Raw genomic sequence first — 13,589 nt, forward strand, 5'->3', positions numbered from 1 at the left:
AGTGTCGCTGGGGAAAGAGACGTCTGAGTGGACCTGCTTAGCCTGTTACCCCAGCGGACTGGCTCTGGATACGTGGATGAAGATGGATGGATGGATGGATGGAGGAGTGCTGGTAGAGTGTAGAATGGGGTGATATATCAAACGGTTCCAATTACATACATTTGGAATACGTTTTTGGCCTAGACCTTTTGTCCTCCAGTTTATTAACAATGCAAAAAGCAGATGTTTGACTTGTTTTTGAAAATCCGCTTCAAATGAACTCGAGTTTATTATTAACAGAATTAGCAGCTGAACTGCTGTCCAGGTCAGAGTCCTTGATGACAGATATTATTTGGTTCAATTTGTGATCAGCAATGCACACCTCTGACGGGTGAGGTAAATTACACTTAACTCTCACTTTGTCTGTGCATTTGCAAATCTAGAATTATGAGATAAACTCATTCTTTCACATGCTCCCTATTTGCACTGACGATTGTAATGCCACCGTTGCAACACCTGCCACAAAAATAGATGACACATTTTTGACTCCAAACTGTACAGGGATAGATTTATACAGAAGCTTAAAATAGAAATGATCATGTTCATGTACCTTTGTCTTAATGCATGGTCTTATAGAGACAGTATGTGAAGGACAAAGGTACTTTGAGACCACTTCCAATCCCCAAATGTTCCATAAGTTATTTATTTGCCTGTGACATGTGATCATAATGGATGACTCTATTTGGCTGCTCTCTCTCTGCATGTCTCTCATCCCCTCTCTTTATCTTACCTTGGCACTGGGTACTAAAGCAGCTTGCCAGTGGTATGGCAGAGCTGGGGACTGTGTGACAGTGTTACCACTGTGATGTATGGCTGTTTTCATCCCAGCACTTATCCCAAGTGAATAATAACACACCAAATTAGAGTGACTTATCTCTTTCTGTCTCTTTATGCCATCCTGTTTGGGCCTTTGCCAGCTTTTCATGACTCATAGTGTGTGTGTGCTCTGCTGCTCTTCTTTATTTTCAGCCTCTACATCTATTTCTCTCTCTCTCGTTTTTTTTCTTCAAGCATTGCCAAAGATGTGACACTCACTTTCCAGCAGAGGGCGCCCCCTCCTGCTCATTTGGCCACTGAGTTCTGCCGTCTCCTCCACACACCACAGGGCAAGACAAGAGGTTATAGAAAAAAGTGTGAGCTGCACTAATCTCCTGCGAAATTAATTTCAAGACATTCTGTAATAAAAGTGCCCTTTTGCCCACACAGAGACGTTCACGGTCTCTGCCGGAAGCATAAATTAACTCCTAAATGAGAGGCTGATGAGAAGAGTCTGGCTGCCGCTGCAGAGGGGGATTCTGCAGAGAAGAGCTGGGAGCAACACATTGCTCTAATGAATTTTTCAATCAAATAACCATTATAGATCTGGGTTTATGTTATTTTTTTCTGCATGAGTTTATATGTAGGCTCTTTAAAGTGATGGGGACTTCTCTATATTTTGTCTAAGGTTGTAAAAGTAGTTTTAATTTCAGCACTCACACCTGCAGGTATCTTTTTATCTATTATGACCTCTCATCTGGGAAGTTACTTTTAGTGTTGTACTATCATTTTTGCTTTAAGTCGTTTCATTTTTATTATTTTCTAATTTTTTGGATACTTTTAATTCTCCATTACAATTTTCTGCAATTGATGTAAAAACTAATTGGTTTAATTGAATGACTGTATTTCTCGCTATGTAGAAGACATTGGTTTAAAAGCTCTGGACTTGTTTTAGAAAGACAAACCATATCCACCTGTACTGTCGCTTGCAACATTCTTACCATTGATCAACCATCCATCCATCCATCCATCCATCCATCCATGCATCTGTCCAACCATGCAACCATGCATTCTTCCATCCATCCAAACGATGGATCCATTTATCCGTCTATCCATCCATCCATCCATCCATCCATCCATCCATCCATCCATCTGGCCATCAGTTGTCTCTTGCTAAATTCTTACCATTGATCAACCATCCATCCATCCATCCATCCATCCATCCATCCATCCATCCATCCATCCATCCATCCATCCGTCCTTCCATCCATCCATCCATCTGTCCATCCATCCATCCATCCATCCATCCATCCATCTGGCCATCAGTTGTCTCTTGCTAAATTCTTACCATTGATCAACCATCCATCCATCCATTCATCCATCCATCCATCCATCCATCCATCCATCCGTCCTTCCATCCATCCATCCATCCATCCATCCATCCATCAGTCCGTCCATTCGTCCGTCCATCTGTCAGTCCATCCATATTTACTGTTTATTATCTAAACATCTATGAAATCCTTTATTCCCACATTCACATATTTATCCATTAACTGTGTAAATACAAATCCATCCATCCATTTATTAATCCTTTGGATATTTACAGTTCTACTGCTTGCTGCATTTCACACTGAATTAAAGAGCTGCACTCTGTTATCTCTCTATAATTTTCTTTAATCCCAAAGCAACTGGAGATAACAAGTGTGTAAAGATGATAATATCTGCTCTAAGACCTAGCACAGATCCATATGTTAAGAGCCATCAGCACTCTCTGTTTGTCTAAAATGCTTTCATGCATACGGCACCGAAGCTTTGGAAGAAACGAGAAGCAATGTGTGAGGCGACGACTGAGCAAATTTCCATCTGCAACCCTAGAGACAAGTATCCGTTGATGAGGCATAACAATGCTGACAGCTGAGATGTCACACAAGCACGTTTATCACCTTAGACATAACTGCTTCTTGTTTAAAGACAGGCATCTCTTTTTATATTTAAAATTACAAACCTCACATTGAAGATCTCTGTGCGTGTGTCTGAATGTGTGGGCCTGGAAAGGAGCAGGATCAGTAGTATCAGCAGGTGCGAACACAGCACGGACGATAAAGCTGCATGTTTGCTTTTGGGAACATTGCTCTTCCCATCGGAGCCTCTCGCTGAGAGTGAGCAGCTGTGAATGGTTCTCTGAAAGCTGCTGGTCCCACTGGGCACCAGCAGCTGTGAACAAACAGGGAAACCCTTAGGATCTACTGTAGCAAGGGAGCACTTATTGTAAAAACTGGACTAAAAGCTGCAAATCCAGAGAGTATACCTGTAGCAGAACACACACGCTGAGTTTAAGTAGTTACACACCGTCTTCTTTTTCTGTAAGGAGTGGGATTATATTATTTCTTTCTTTTTTCCTCAGAGTGAACTTGATTGGATGATTCACACGCTGAGTCATGTGTGTTTATTTCATTTTCCAAAGTTATGTCAATGCAAGTGTATTAAATATGTAAATGTCCATAGAAAAGTCAAAATCTTGGTATTGGGAGTAGGCCCTCTCTTACGTAGAGTATATTTATGCACAACTATAGACTGTATAAAACATGGATGTAGTGGAACTTTAAACATGAGGGTCACCATATGGGAAAAGCTGACTCCAACTTTGGAGCGACAAATCACACTTTTGTTTTGTTTGCAGTCTGGAGAATGTTATCTGCCTGCCTGCATTGTGCCAGATGTGAAGTTTGGTGGAGGGGGGATAATGGTGGGGCGGTTTTTTGGGGTTTGGGCTTGGCCCCTTCTCTCCAGTGAAGGCCAATCTTAATGCTTCAGCATACAAAGACATTCTGGACAATCCTATGCCTCCAAATTTTTGGAAACAGCTTGGGGAAGGCCCTAGTCTATTCCAGGATGATTTTGCCCAAGAGCAAGTACTATAAAGGCATGGTTTTAATAGTTTGGTGTAGAAGAACTTGTAGAAAGGGCACAAATTTCCACAAAACACTCTTTTGGAAAGACTTCCAAATAGAGTGGAAGCTGTAATAGCTGCAAAAGGGGTGGGGAGGCAATCCATACATGTATTTGAATATAATGTCATCATAGCCCCTGTTGGTATTAGGGGTGTAAATCACCAGTTTCATCCCAATACGATATGATTTTGATATTTTGGACGACGATATGATTTTTTCCAATATCACAAAATCTGCCACGATATGATTTCGATTTGATTCGATTTGGAGCCCAGGAACGATATCAGGCGATTTTGTGCAAAAATTTCACACAGTCACAGAAAAAAAACAGTTTCTGCAATTAAATTATTGACAGGTCTCTGTATTTAATATAAATATGTCCTGATTACCCCTGGTTACCTTTAAATTAGGAACACAACTATGCACATTTGTGTTAAAACATGTTGATTTAAAACAGCACAACATTATCAGTACCAAACATTTTATTTTCTCACATCCCCAGATCACTCTAAAGCACCAATATGGACTTTTTCTGTAACCCTTTATCATTATGATTAAAATGTTTGGCCTGTGTTCCCATTTTAGATTTTTTTCTTAAACTTATTTACACACATGTGGACTTCAACAGGTATTTCTGCTCTATATCAGCCCTTCATACTTTACACAGGGGCCTGTTAATGTGGCAGATATGCTCATTTAGTTTACTCACCTTATGAGATTTAAATTAGGTAAAATATGGGGCATATGATGTTATATAAGGAATCTTTATCATTTTTTATTTATTGCAACCTTGATTTTAATAAATGGAAAGGTTACAATACTAGAGAAAAGTTTTATTATAAAAGATGCTCCTGTGATGTGCAGCTTTATAACAAGAACGAGGGGGTGGGGGGTATACAGAGAACAACTTTCCTGCTTGAACCACATTAAGTTTGGACAGCTTATACTTTCATTTTCAATCTAACGTGAGACGGCAATGTAAAATAAGTGTATCAAAGGAGATATGCAGCAGCGGACTTTTTCCTCTCTGTGTATCTGTGGTCTGCTGCAGACAGCACTCGCTTCTTCAGCCATAACGGATGGAGTGTTTTTTAACTGTGAACAATCTCATATGGTGGTTATATACAGATACAGACGTAGATGTAGTCAGCAAACTAAGGGGAGAGCTCTGTCCTGCAGTAGCGTCTGTCTGAAATATATCCACACAGCAGAGAAACTTCAGCTGTGAAACTTCAAGCCACTGCCGCTAGTTAGTCAGCTTGCGGCTAACTTGTTGTGGACGCTGCCTGGGGCGGAAACTGTCAACGGGCGTGGGAATTTCAAAATAAAAGTGTAACTTGAAGCATCCATTTAGATCGATGTTTTGACTTTACATCGACCTGATTGGATCATCAATCAACCAATCGATATATCAATATACATGGATCATTTTTCACACCCCTAGTTGGTATGATATTTAATATGGGAATTCCTTTGCTTTTAGAGCCAGCCCCAAGTGGACACTTCAGGAACTGCATTTTTTTTGCACTTCTGTATTGGTTTCCTTTTTCAGCAATTGCCGAGCCTCCTAACCTGACACGCCAAATAGACTGTTTCATGTATCGATTACATGGGATTATTACACATCCATCTGGGAAACCTCCCACACAAAATGCTTGGGAAGAGCCAACCTGGTAAAAAAAAAACATCTCCAAAAAAAGGTGGTAAAGTCAATCCTCAGACCATGTTTTTGTTTTGTGGGGCAACTGTGGATCAGTCAGAGTCTGTCGTTTTGCAATCGGAAGGTTGTAGGTTCGATCCCCAGCTCCTGCAGTCACATGTTCAATGTGTTCTTGGGCATGACACTTAACCCCAATATACTCCTACTGCTTCAATGGCGGCATATGAATGGGTACAGATGCATAATGAGATGACTTAACATTGATGGTCAGTTCTCCATGGTAACCCCGGCTATCAGTGTGTGCATGTGGAGTGGATGGAGTGAAAGGGTTCGAATGGGAAGGTGTGAGTAGTCAGATGACTAGAAAAGCGCTATACAAGCTCAAAACCATTTGGACAAATGCTCTGTCTGCCACATTCACAACAGGCCAATCAAAGCAACAGGACAAAATTAATTCGTAAGCCTGTGTAGCTAGTAAGTAACGTAAGCCGGGCCGGCAGGGCCTGACTCAGTTTATAATGTTGAGCTAGTTGGTGGATTAACTCATGCTGAGGCTGGTTGGAGCGAAGAGCAAAAACATCTTCTCTGCCTGAAGAGCTTTTTGTGCAGTTCTTTGCCCGTGTTTTAATAAAGAAATGTAGACGTGTCCTGATAAAACTGCCGCTGTAAGCACATATGAGCTAATTGCTCCACCAGCAGCGATTGTATAAACGGGCTCAGATAGAATAAAACCCTGACAGTAACTATCCAAACTCCTGCTGAAGCAGGCCAGGGGAGGAATGAAAACATCTTCCCCACCATGGAAAGCTTTCAGTGTGGTTCTTTATTACTTGTTTCATTAAGAAATATTGCCCAATTAAGATAACACTGCTGCTATACTACAGCTACATCCAAGCTTACTGTTACACCAGCTGCAGCCATTGCTACACCCACTTCCTGTACAACCAAACCCCTATAGCTACCGCCTCGTTTCCCTCAAATGACGCTGATTGGTCTGGTCTGTTCTCAGACCTGGCACGGTAGTTTCAGATTGGAGCTTTGCAAGATGGATCTGCCTGATGACAGACATGGAATATGCCCATCTATCTGCTTTGCAAGGCTATAAACACGCAATGGCAAATACTTTTTTTTTTTCTTTTTACATATAATAAACAGACACCTGTCTCCTCCTCCTGAAAGATAAACATTTTAAAATGCTTAAATGTTTCATGCATAGCTTATACTGATATTTAACACAGGGCTGTTTCAGGGGGAGAGTTTTCTTTTATGGCTTTCAGTTAAACTTAAAATTTCTATTGTTAAAATGTTTGTGTATTGTATAAGTATAGAGCTATTCTTGTCGCAAGTGGTAGATTTTCAAATGCGTGCACAAATCTGAAAACGTGTGTAAAGATTTGCAAATCTGTAAAAAGATTTGCAATTTTATACAAAGATCCACAAATGCTTGCACAGTTTTGCAAATGTGTAGACAGATTTGAAATTATGGACTTAGATTGTTTTATTTCAGAAAACTCACTCTTCTTTGTCAAAAATCCTCACCAGACATCAAGTACAACTGAAGTTTGCCTCTCAGTTGGCTGTCATGCACACGTGACATTTGCAACTTCTGCTGTGCACGATCTGCCAATGTGTACTCAGATCTGTAAGTGTAAGCACTGGGTTTTGTTGCCCTCAGTGCAGGCTTACAGGCAAACCTGCCTTCCTCAGGCATACACAAAAGGCAGCAGTTTAGACTTAATAAAAGCTCTATATAATGTCATCATGAAAGGAGAAAAATATTTTATTATATGGTTATTGCTCATATTTTCATTGAAAGAGTGAAGAAAATAATGACTTCTCTCCAAAATTGTTTCACAGCAGTGGTTGAGCTGCCATTCATACTAGACAGGGTTTCACTGTGTTCTAGTTTTCAATAGTCATCAAATCATCAATCAATCGTCAAAAAGGATTTTTTTTTTTTTTTTTTTTTTTTTTTTGCTGGTGACTCTTCAGCACTGCTCAGAGATGTAATCATTTAAGCCAGGAAATATAAAAATTGCTTCAATGTGTGATCAAAAAGTATCAACCTGATTAAATATTTATTTCAGTCCATAACACTTCGGCCTGAACAGTCATGTTGGTCCTTTGATTATTGGCTCTGACATTAAAACACGCCAATGCTTCCATCAGCCGTCCTTAAAATAGAAAAACACTGCAGCCTCATGAGTAAAGGAACCCCAACACAAAACGTCATCAATTACTACATTTTTACAGTTTTACAAATCTTTGCACACATTTGTAGATCTGTATACATATTTGTTGATTCGTGCACATTTTTGCTAATCTGGCTACCAGAGGTGTCAAAAGTATTCACATTCATTACTTAAGTAGAAGTATAGTTACTAGGGTTTAAAAATACTTCTGTAGAAGTTAAAGTATCAACTCAAGCTTTTTACTTCAGTAAAAGTATAAAAGTACTGGTTTCAAAACTACTTAAAGTGTAAAAGTAAAAGTAATGTAAGGGGGGAAAATGTCATTAAGGACAAAAGCTTGAGCCGTGCCACAGGGGCCTATAGTGCACTACCCCACCTCCCCAAAAAACATTTTATAAAGGCCATAATGGCTATAATGTTACATTAAAATGTTACATTTGAAAAATTTGGGATGCACCTGTTTCAGCCAGATTTGTGCCCATTGAAAATGAACACATTTTAGTACAATGCAAATACATTCAAGAATTATGTATGTGTTCTAACGAGTTTAGTCGAGTGCCATTCAGAGTCATGTCTGACAATTTAGAAACAAATAAAACTTTTTTTTACCTGCACAAAACAGTAATTCACTACTCAGCAGCAGTGAAAATACAATGCAATGTAATCAATGTCAGTAAAACAATTCAGCAACACAAAATAATCAAGCAAACCCAGGTAGATTTTTCAAATTATATTCAACTCAAGAGCAAGAAGGAAAAGGCACAAAAAATAAACTAAACCAAACAATGTGTGTGTGTGGGTGTGTGTGTGTGCATGTCATTTCACTGTTCTCAGTTCAGTTCATCAAAAATAAGAGTCCATTCTGGTTTTTCTAAATCAAAAACAACTCAGTTTAGTCCAGTTCAATACAATATAATTCAACCATCCACAACAGAAGTCCAGTCCGGGTTTTATGGACCCCAAAACTCTCCACAACCCAGTGAAAACCACAACACCAGCGTCTCTTCGCCGTTCACAGCACCAGAAAAAAAACACAAAACAATCACTTGGGCACTCACGGTACCGCCGCTTGGTCGCTAGTCAGTCAGTCTGTCAGACTTTAGGTTCCCACTCCAACAAACCCTCGGGACTCCAGACCAGAGAGGACTACGTGCTCCACCAGATGACTCCACATAGGAAGCAACACACACTGTAATCCTTCTTCATCCGACGTGGACCCAGGACTGAAGGTTACACGCACAATAATAAATGCGATACGGCATGTAACAACAGAGACGCAGACTTCACTCAACATGACTATGGCTAGTTAGCCGGCATCTTTCTCACTCTCAGCCCAACCAGAGCAGCCTCAGGCAGACATGCTGAAATACTTCCTGGAGGAAGAGTTTGGACAGCGCGGGGAAAACTGGGTGAGTGGTGATTGGTAGTGGATGGATCGTGGGTGTAGAGGGCTGAACACGTGATAGACTGTGCACAGGATGGTGGGGGCTGTGTGAAACAGGAACGCTACAGTGTACTACTGAGCATTGGCGTGTGTTCCATGGAGTGGAAGATCTGATGACTTGTACCGTTAGCTGAAATGAAAATAGGAGTAACGAGGCTATTTTTAAAATGTAAGGAGTAAAAAGTACAGATAATTGCGTGATAATGTAAAGAGTAGAAGTAAAAAGTAGGCTGAAAAAGAATTACTCCAGTAAAGTATAGATACACAAAATTTCTACTTAAGTAAGGTAACGAAGTATTTGTACTTCGTTACTTGACACCTCTGCTGGATACACATTTGCAGATTTGTACAGATCGTACAGATCTTGTAGCATTTGCAAATAGTTTTGTGACAATGATAGCTCCATAAAAAAACTGTAAAAATATTTGACTGAAGCTTTTTTTAACTTGCCTGTTTTCATAATGAAATTAGCAGAAAAATTAAAAAATTTATTAGTATTTTGTATTATGCACAAATGAAAACTCAATGAAAACGTATCATAATATCTGAAATATAAGTCACATGGTAAATTTGAATCAGGGTGCTCTTCCAGAAGGAAAAGGGTTTAAACTGTTTAAAAAATTTCAAAGGAATTTAGCGAAGTAGATTTACATTATGCAGTTTTGTGCAGCTGTGCACGTCTTTCACTACCGTCTTTTAACCCGTGTGAAGTTGAAACTCCTGATAGCTGAGCTCTCAGATTATGCTGGTAGCTGTGAAGTTGCGCTGCCAACCTCATCAGTATACCACTGTTTTATTCAATACCTAATGAAAAGGAAAAGCTGTTAAAAGTGGTGCTACCAGCCTGGTCTGCATCTCTGTGCACCCCAGAACTTTTTTGCAGTCAAGCAGCTGTTTGCGATACACAATACACATGGAAACTACTGAAAAGTAGTGCCAGGTTGCATGTAATGTTTGATAGTGTGTTTGCTGCAAGATGCCGCATGTGTCAGCATTTTTGTGTAGGCATATTGGTTTCACTGGGACAAAAGGACTTCTTAGTTAGGGGTGTCAAACTCAAGGCCTGTAGTACAGTTGTAAGACCATTCAAGACCATTCTTTTCTGCTATAACTGTCCCATCGGTATGAGGTCTGCAGATTCCCTCCAGTATAATCCTAACCTTGATGATTTAAAAATATTCGTATTAAGTATCCTCGTTTCACTCTTCACTCTTAAAAATTAAAGAGTGAAAGTAACTAGATAAAGTCAGGAAGGTGGGAAAATAAATGAATGTTGTCATTTCATACTTTTAACTTTGCATCTCACAGTTCTGACTTAAACTTATGATTTTGACTTTTCTCATGTTTTCACCTTTTCATATCATATTTTGACCTTCAAGATTCACAATATATCATCCTGAGTCATATTTTTACCTTTGAAATTTGTGATTTTGACTTCCTATTTCATATATTTGCTTTTAAAAACATTATTTTGCCCTTAAATTTTGTGTTTTGACCTTTTGAATTTATAAGTTTGATATTTTATCTCAGTCTTCCAATCTTAATATTTATAATTTTGACTTTTTGAATCTCAGAATGATTTATTATCAGTGTTATTTATATTTTCTCATATTTCACAAACAGTGAAAATGAAGTTGACAGTTCATGTTTAAATGCTGACCTTGTTGGACTCTTAGGTTTGGCCTAAATTCAAAATCCACAATTGACTTCGACATTCCTGGCCTAAATAGTTGGGCCCTCAGGACGTCTCATTGGAGCAAATCTGGCCTCAGACTCAATATGAGTTTGACACCCGTGTTTTAGATAAAACAAAGGGTACTAAAAGTGGGTCTTATACGGTTGGTTTTGCAGCATAAACATAATAATCAATAAAAACATATCAGAGGGGCATACAGGCTCATCTTTGCACTTTAATCCTCAGCTGTGTGACAGTAATTCTCATATAATTGTTTTAAAAAAAGTTTTTCAGTAAAAAATAAATGTTCCTCAGAACAAGCTGAAGTGATCTTCCAAAAGGTTCAGTCAGCATTCCTCCTTGTCCTGCCTGAGCTCTCTGTTACTTCTGCACGCTCTCATGCTGACAGTGTTGCTGCAGTGCTGCTGAGCTGTGGTGGATGCTGCTCTAAAAGGCTGAGGTCTGGCTGGGGATCGCCTCAGTGACTTGGGCAGAGGCGTTGCCCCGGCAACAGCACATCCTGGCTCGGCTTGGTGAAAAGGCCTTAGAAAAAGGACACTGACTTCACGACACAAACAAGCCTGCTGCCGTTGCTGTCGCCTATTCTGCAGAAACGAACCACTTATCTCCTCTTATCACAACAACATACGACCAGTGGAGGCGTTGTGGATTTGTAAATTAATGATTTTCCTTCAGATGCTCGCAGTGTTTGACATGTGTGGGTGTAGTTTAGTACATTTAAACCTTTCAGTCGACAATGCTGCTTATAGAACTAGATTTTACTCACTTTTAAATAACCATGACTTAAAAAAGCACTACTTGTTCTTATCACTAGCTCTCCTTACAAATCCTAGAATGCCACACTTTGGCATTTTGAGAATAAGCACAAGGCATGCTGTTTCCTTCTGCCACCACAAAAGTAAATAGCGAAACACTAATTTGACATAGAGGTTTAAAGGATTAGGCTTCTAGTATTTAAACCATTTAGATAGATTCTCTGCCCTTTTTGCTTAAATTTGTGTATCTCATTAATGAGGAAATCTCTCTTTCTATTCCAAATACACACATGCAATGGTCAATATCATCAGGCACTGGAAGACACTGACACTGTTTACTCACAAGCTTTAGACCCTCTTCATTCAGCTCGCTAGTACAAAGAAAGCCCTTTGCAACCCCTGTCAAACCACCAGCTCCATCAATGATGAGCTGCTGAATGAGAAAGAGGAAGTGTTTGTGCACACAATGTGTGTGGACTTAAACCTCTCTCCCAGGTGTCAAAGAAAATGGGGGATGTCGACACTCTGGAGCTCATCCTGATGCTCTTGTATCTCTGGCTGTTTCTCCATATTAGCTTTTGGTGCTGCAGTGCTGAGCTAAATCAACCAACACTGTCGTATCACTCAAATATAATGGAAACCATCTCTGAGGTCTTCTGTTCACTGCTCTTTAAATGATCATAAAATTAAATGGAAACCTCTGACAGCCTCTTCCTATGAATGACGTTGGCTATAAATGCAGTCGATGTGCTTCCAACCCTCTTTAATGGCCGCCACTAAAGACCTGACCCGTTTTATTTTTGTGTCAATGTTGCTGTCACAACATCTGATTCATAAGCTCATTAGTCTTCTTCAAAACGGGGCTCATTATGCCGTCCATATCTTTGTGATAAACAGTGTGTGTGAGTGTGTTGTCTTACGTTCTTGGTAGGTTGTGAAAAGGATCCGGAAGCGGCTCTTGCGGCTTGCCTCGTCCGCCCACATGCGGATGACGCCCAGCGTGGAGACGAGCATGAGGTCGTTGGCCACCGTGGAGCAGTACTTGCTCTTCAGGTCTTCCACTGAACTGAGTTGAGATAAGAAAGCTGAGTTTATTATCAGATTATCTCTCATGAATTTCAATGAAGCACATGATTAAAGACTGAAGCAGACACTGATGGTTGCTCATATCTTCACGGCTTTATGTGCTGCTTATCTCACATTTGTTTTTGTAGTAAATGATTAAATACATTCTATCTTGAAAAATCAAATATTGTTGGGTTGATCATGTTGGAATTTTTTTATGAAACAGGCTGAAATTAATAATCATGCCTCTTTATCACAAGATAGCAAATAAGACCATCAGCGTCTTTTATATGTAGTTATTTTAGATGCTTGTTATCATTGAGATAGGTATCATAATTGCTTTTCCCTTTGTGTCATTAAAAGATTTACTTAGAGAAGAACGTGAAGTGTTATTCAGTCTGAGTCTAAAGGTCGCATCCCGTGTTTCAGTGAATCACTCACAACTGATGTTTCACTGACTGCAGATTTTTTTGGTCAAATGCAATCATTTCTCTTTCAGCAATCATAATCATATCGAGAAATCTTGAGCATTATTGTAAGCTGTAATCTTGAGACAACTGATAATAAAAAGATAAGAAGCTAAAATGAACAAGGACAGGTCAAAATTGTCAAAGAAGTGGTACCTGCCACCATCATACACTGCCACAAAGTTGCGCTTGCATTCGTTGGAATTGGCCATCTCATAGTCGAGAAAACGCAGGTAGATCTGTCCAGGGGAGGAAAGAGGGAGGGCGAGAGAATGCAGAGGTCAAATGAGGAAATTTAAAGATGTGAATATGACAGAGACAACAAAATAAAAGAAAGAAATCTGCTCTTTCCTATTATTCCCTGTGCAGTTCAGCCATTGTCCAGCTGTCTGATACGGCGGCTCTGTAATGAAATAAGTCTGACGGGCTGCAGCTTGTACAAAGTCATTACATATGCATATCAAATGAGGACTCGGAGACAGACAGAGTCTATTAACTTTAGCTCATTAGTGGTATCTGTTGAGATAAAGCATTACAAAAAACCTACAACCTTGTTAAACTTTA

General features: G+C 39.6%; 1 protein-coding gene across 1 annotated transcript in view; it reads right to left on the reverse strand.

Moving 5' to 3' along the window:
• The window catches only part of neto1l (neuropilin (NRP) and tolloid (TLL)-like 1, like), a 154,064-nt gene that overhangs the window by 17,890 nt on the left and 122,585 nt on the right, over positions 1–13,589 (reverse strand). The window contains exons 7-8 of the mRNA XM_041813630.1: positions 13,182–13,264; positions 12,414–12,559 (exon numbers count right to left, since the gene is read on the reverse strand). Of these exons, the coding sequence (XP_041669564.1) occupies positions 12,414–12,559; positions 13,182–13,264 (229 nt within the window). The remainder of the gene's footprint in view (positions 1–12,413; positions 12,560–13,181; positions 13,265–13,589) is intronic.

Source organism: Cheilinus undulatus, linkage group 19 (genome assembly GCF_018320785.1).
Source record: "Cheilinus undulatus linkage group 19, ASM1832078v1, whole genome shotgun sequence".
NCBI lineage: Eukaryota > Metazoa > Chordata > Actinopteri > Labriformes > Labridae > Cheilinus > Cheilinus undulatus.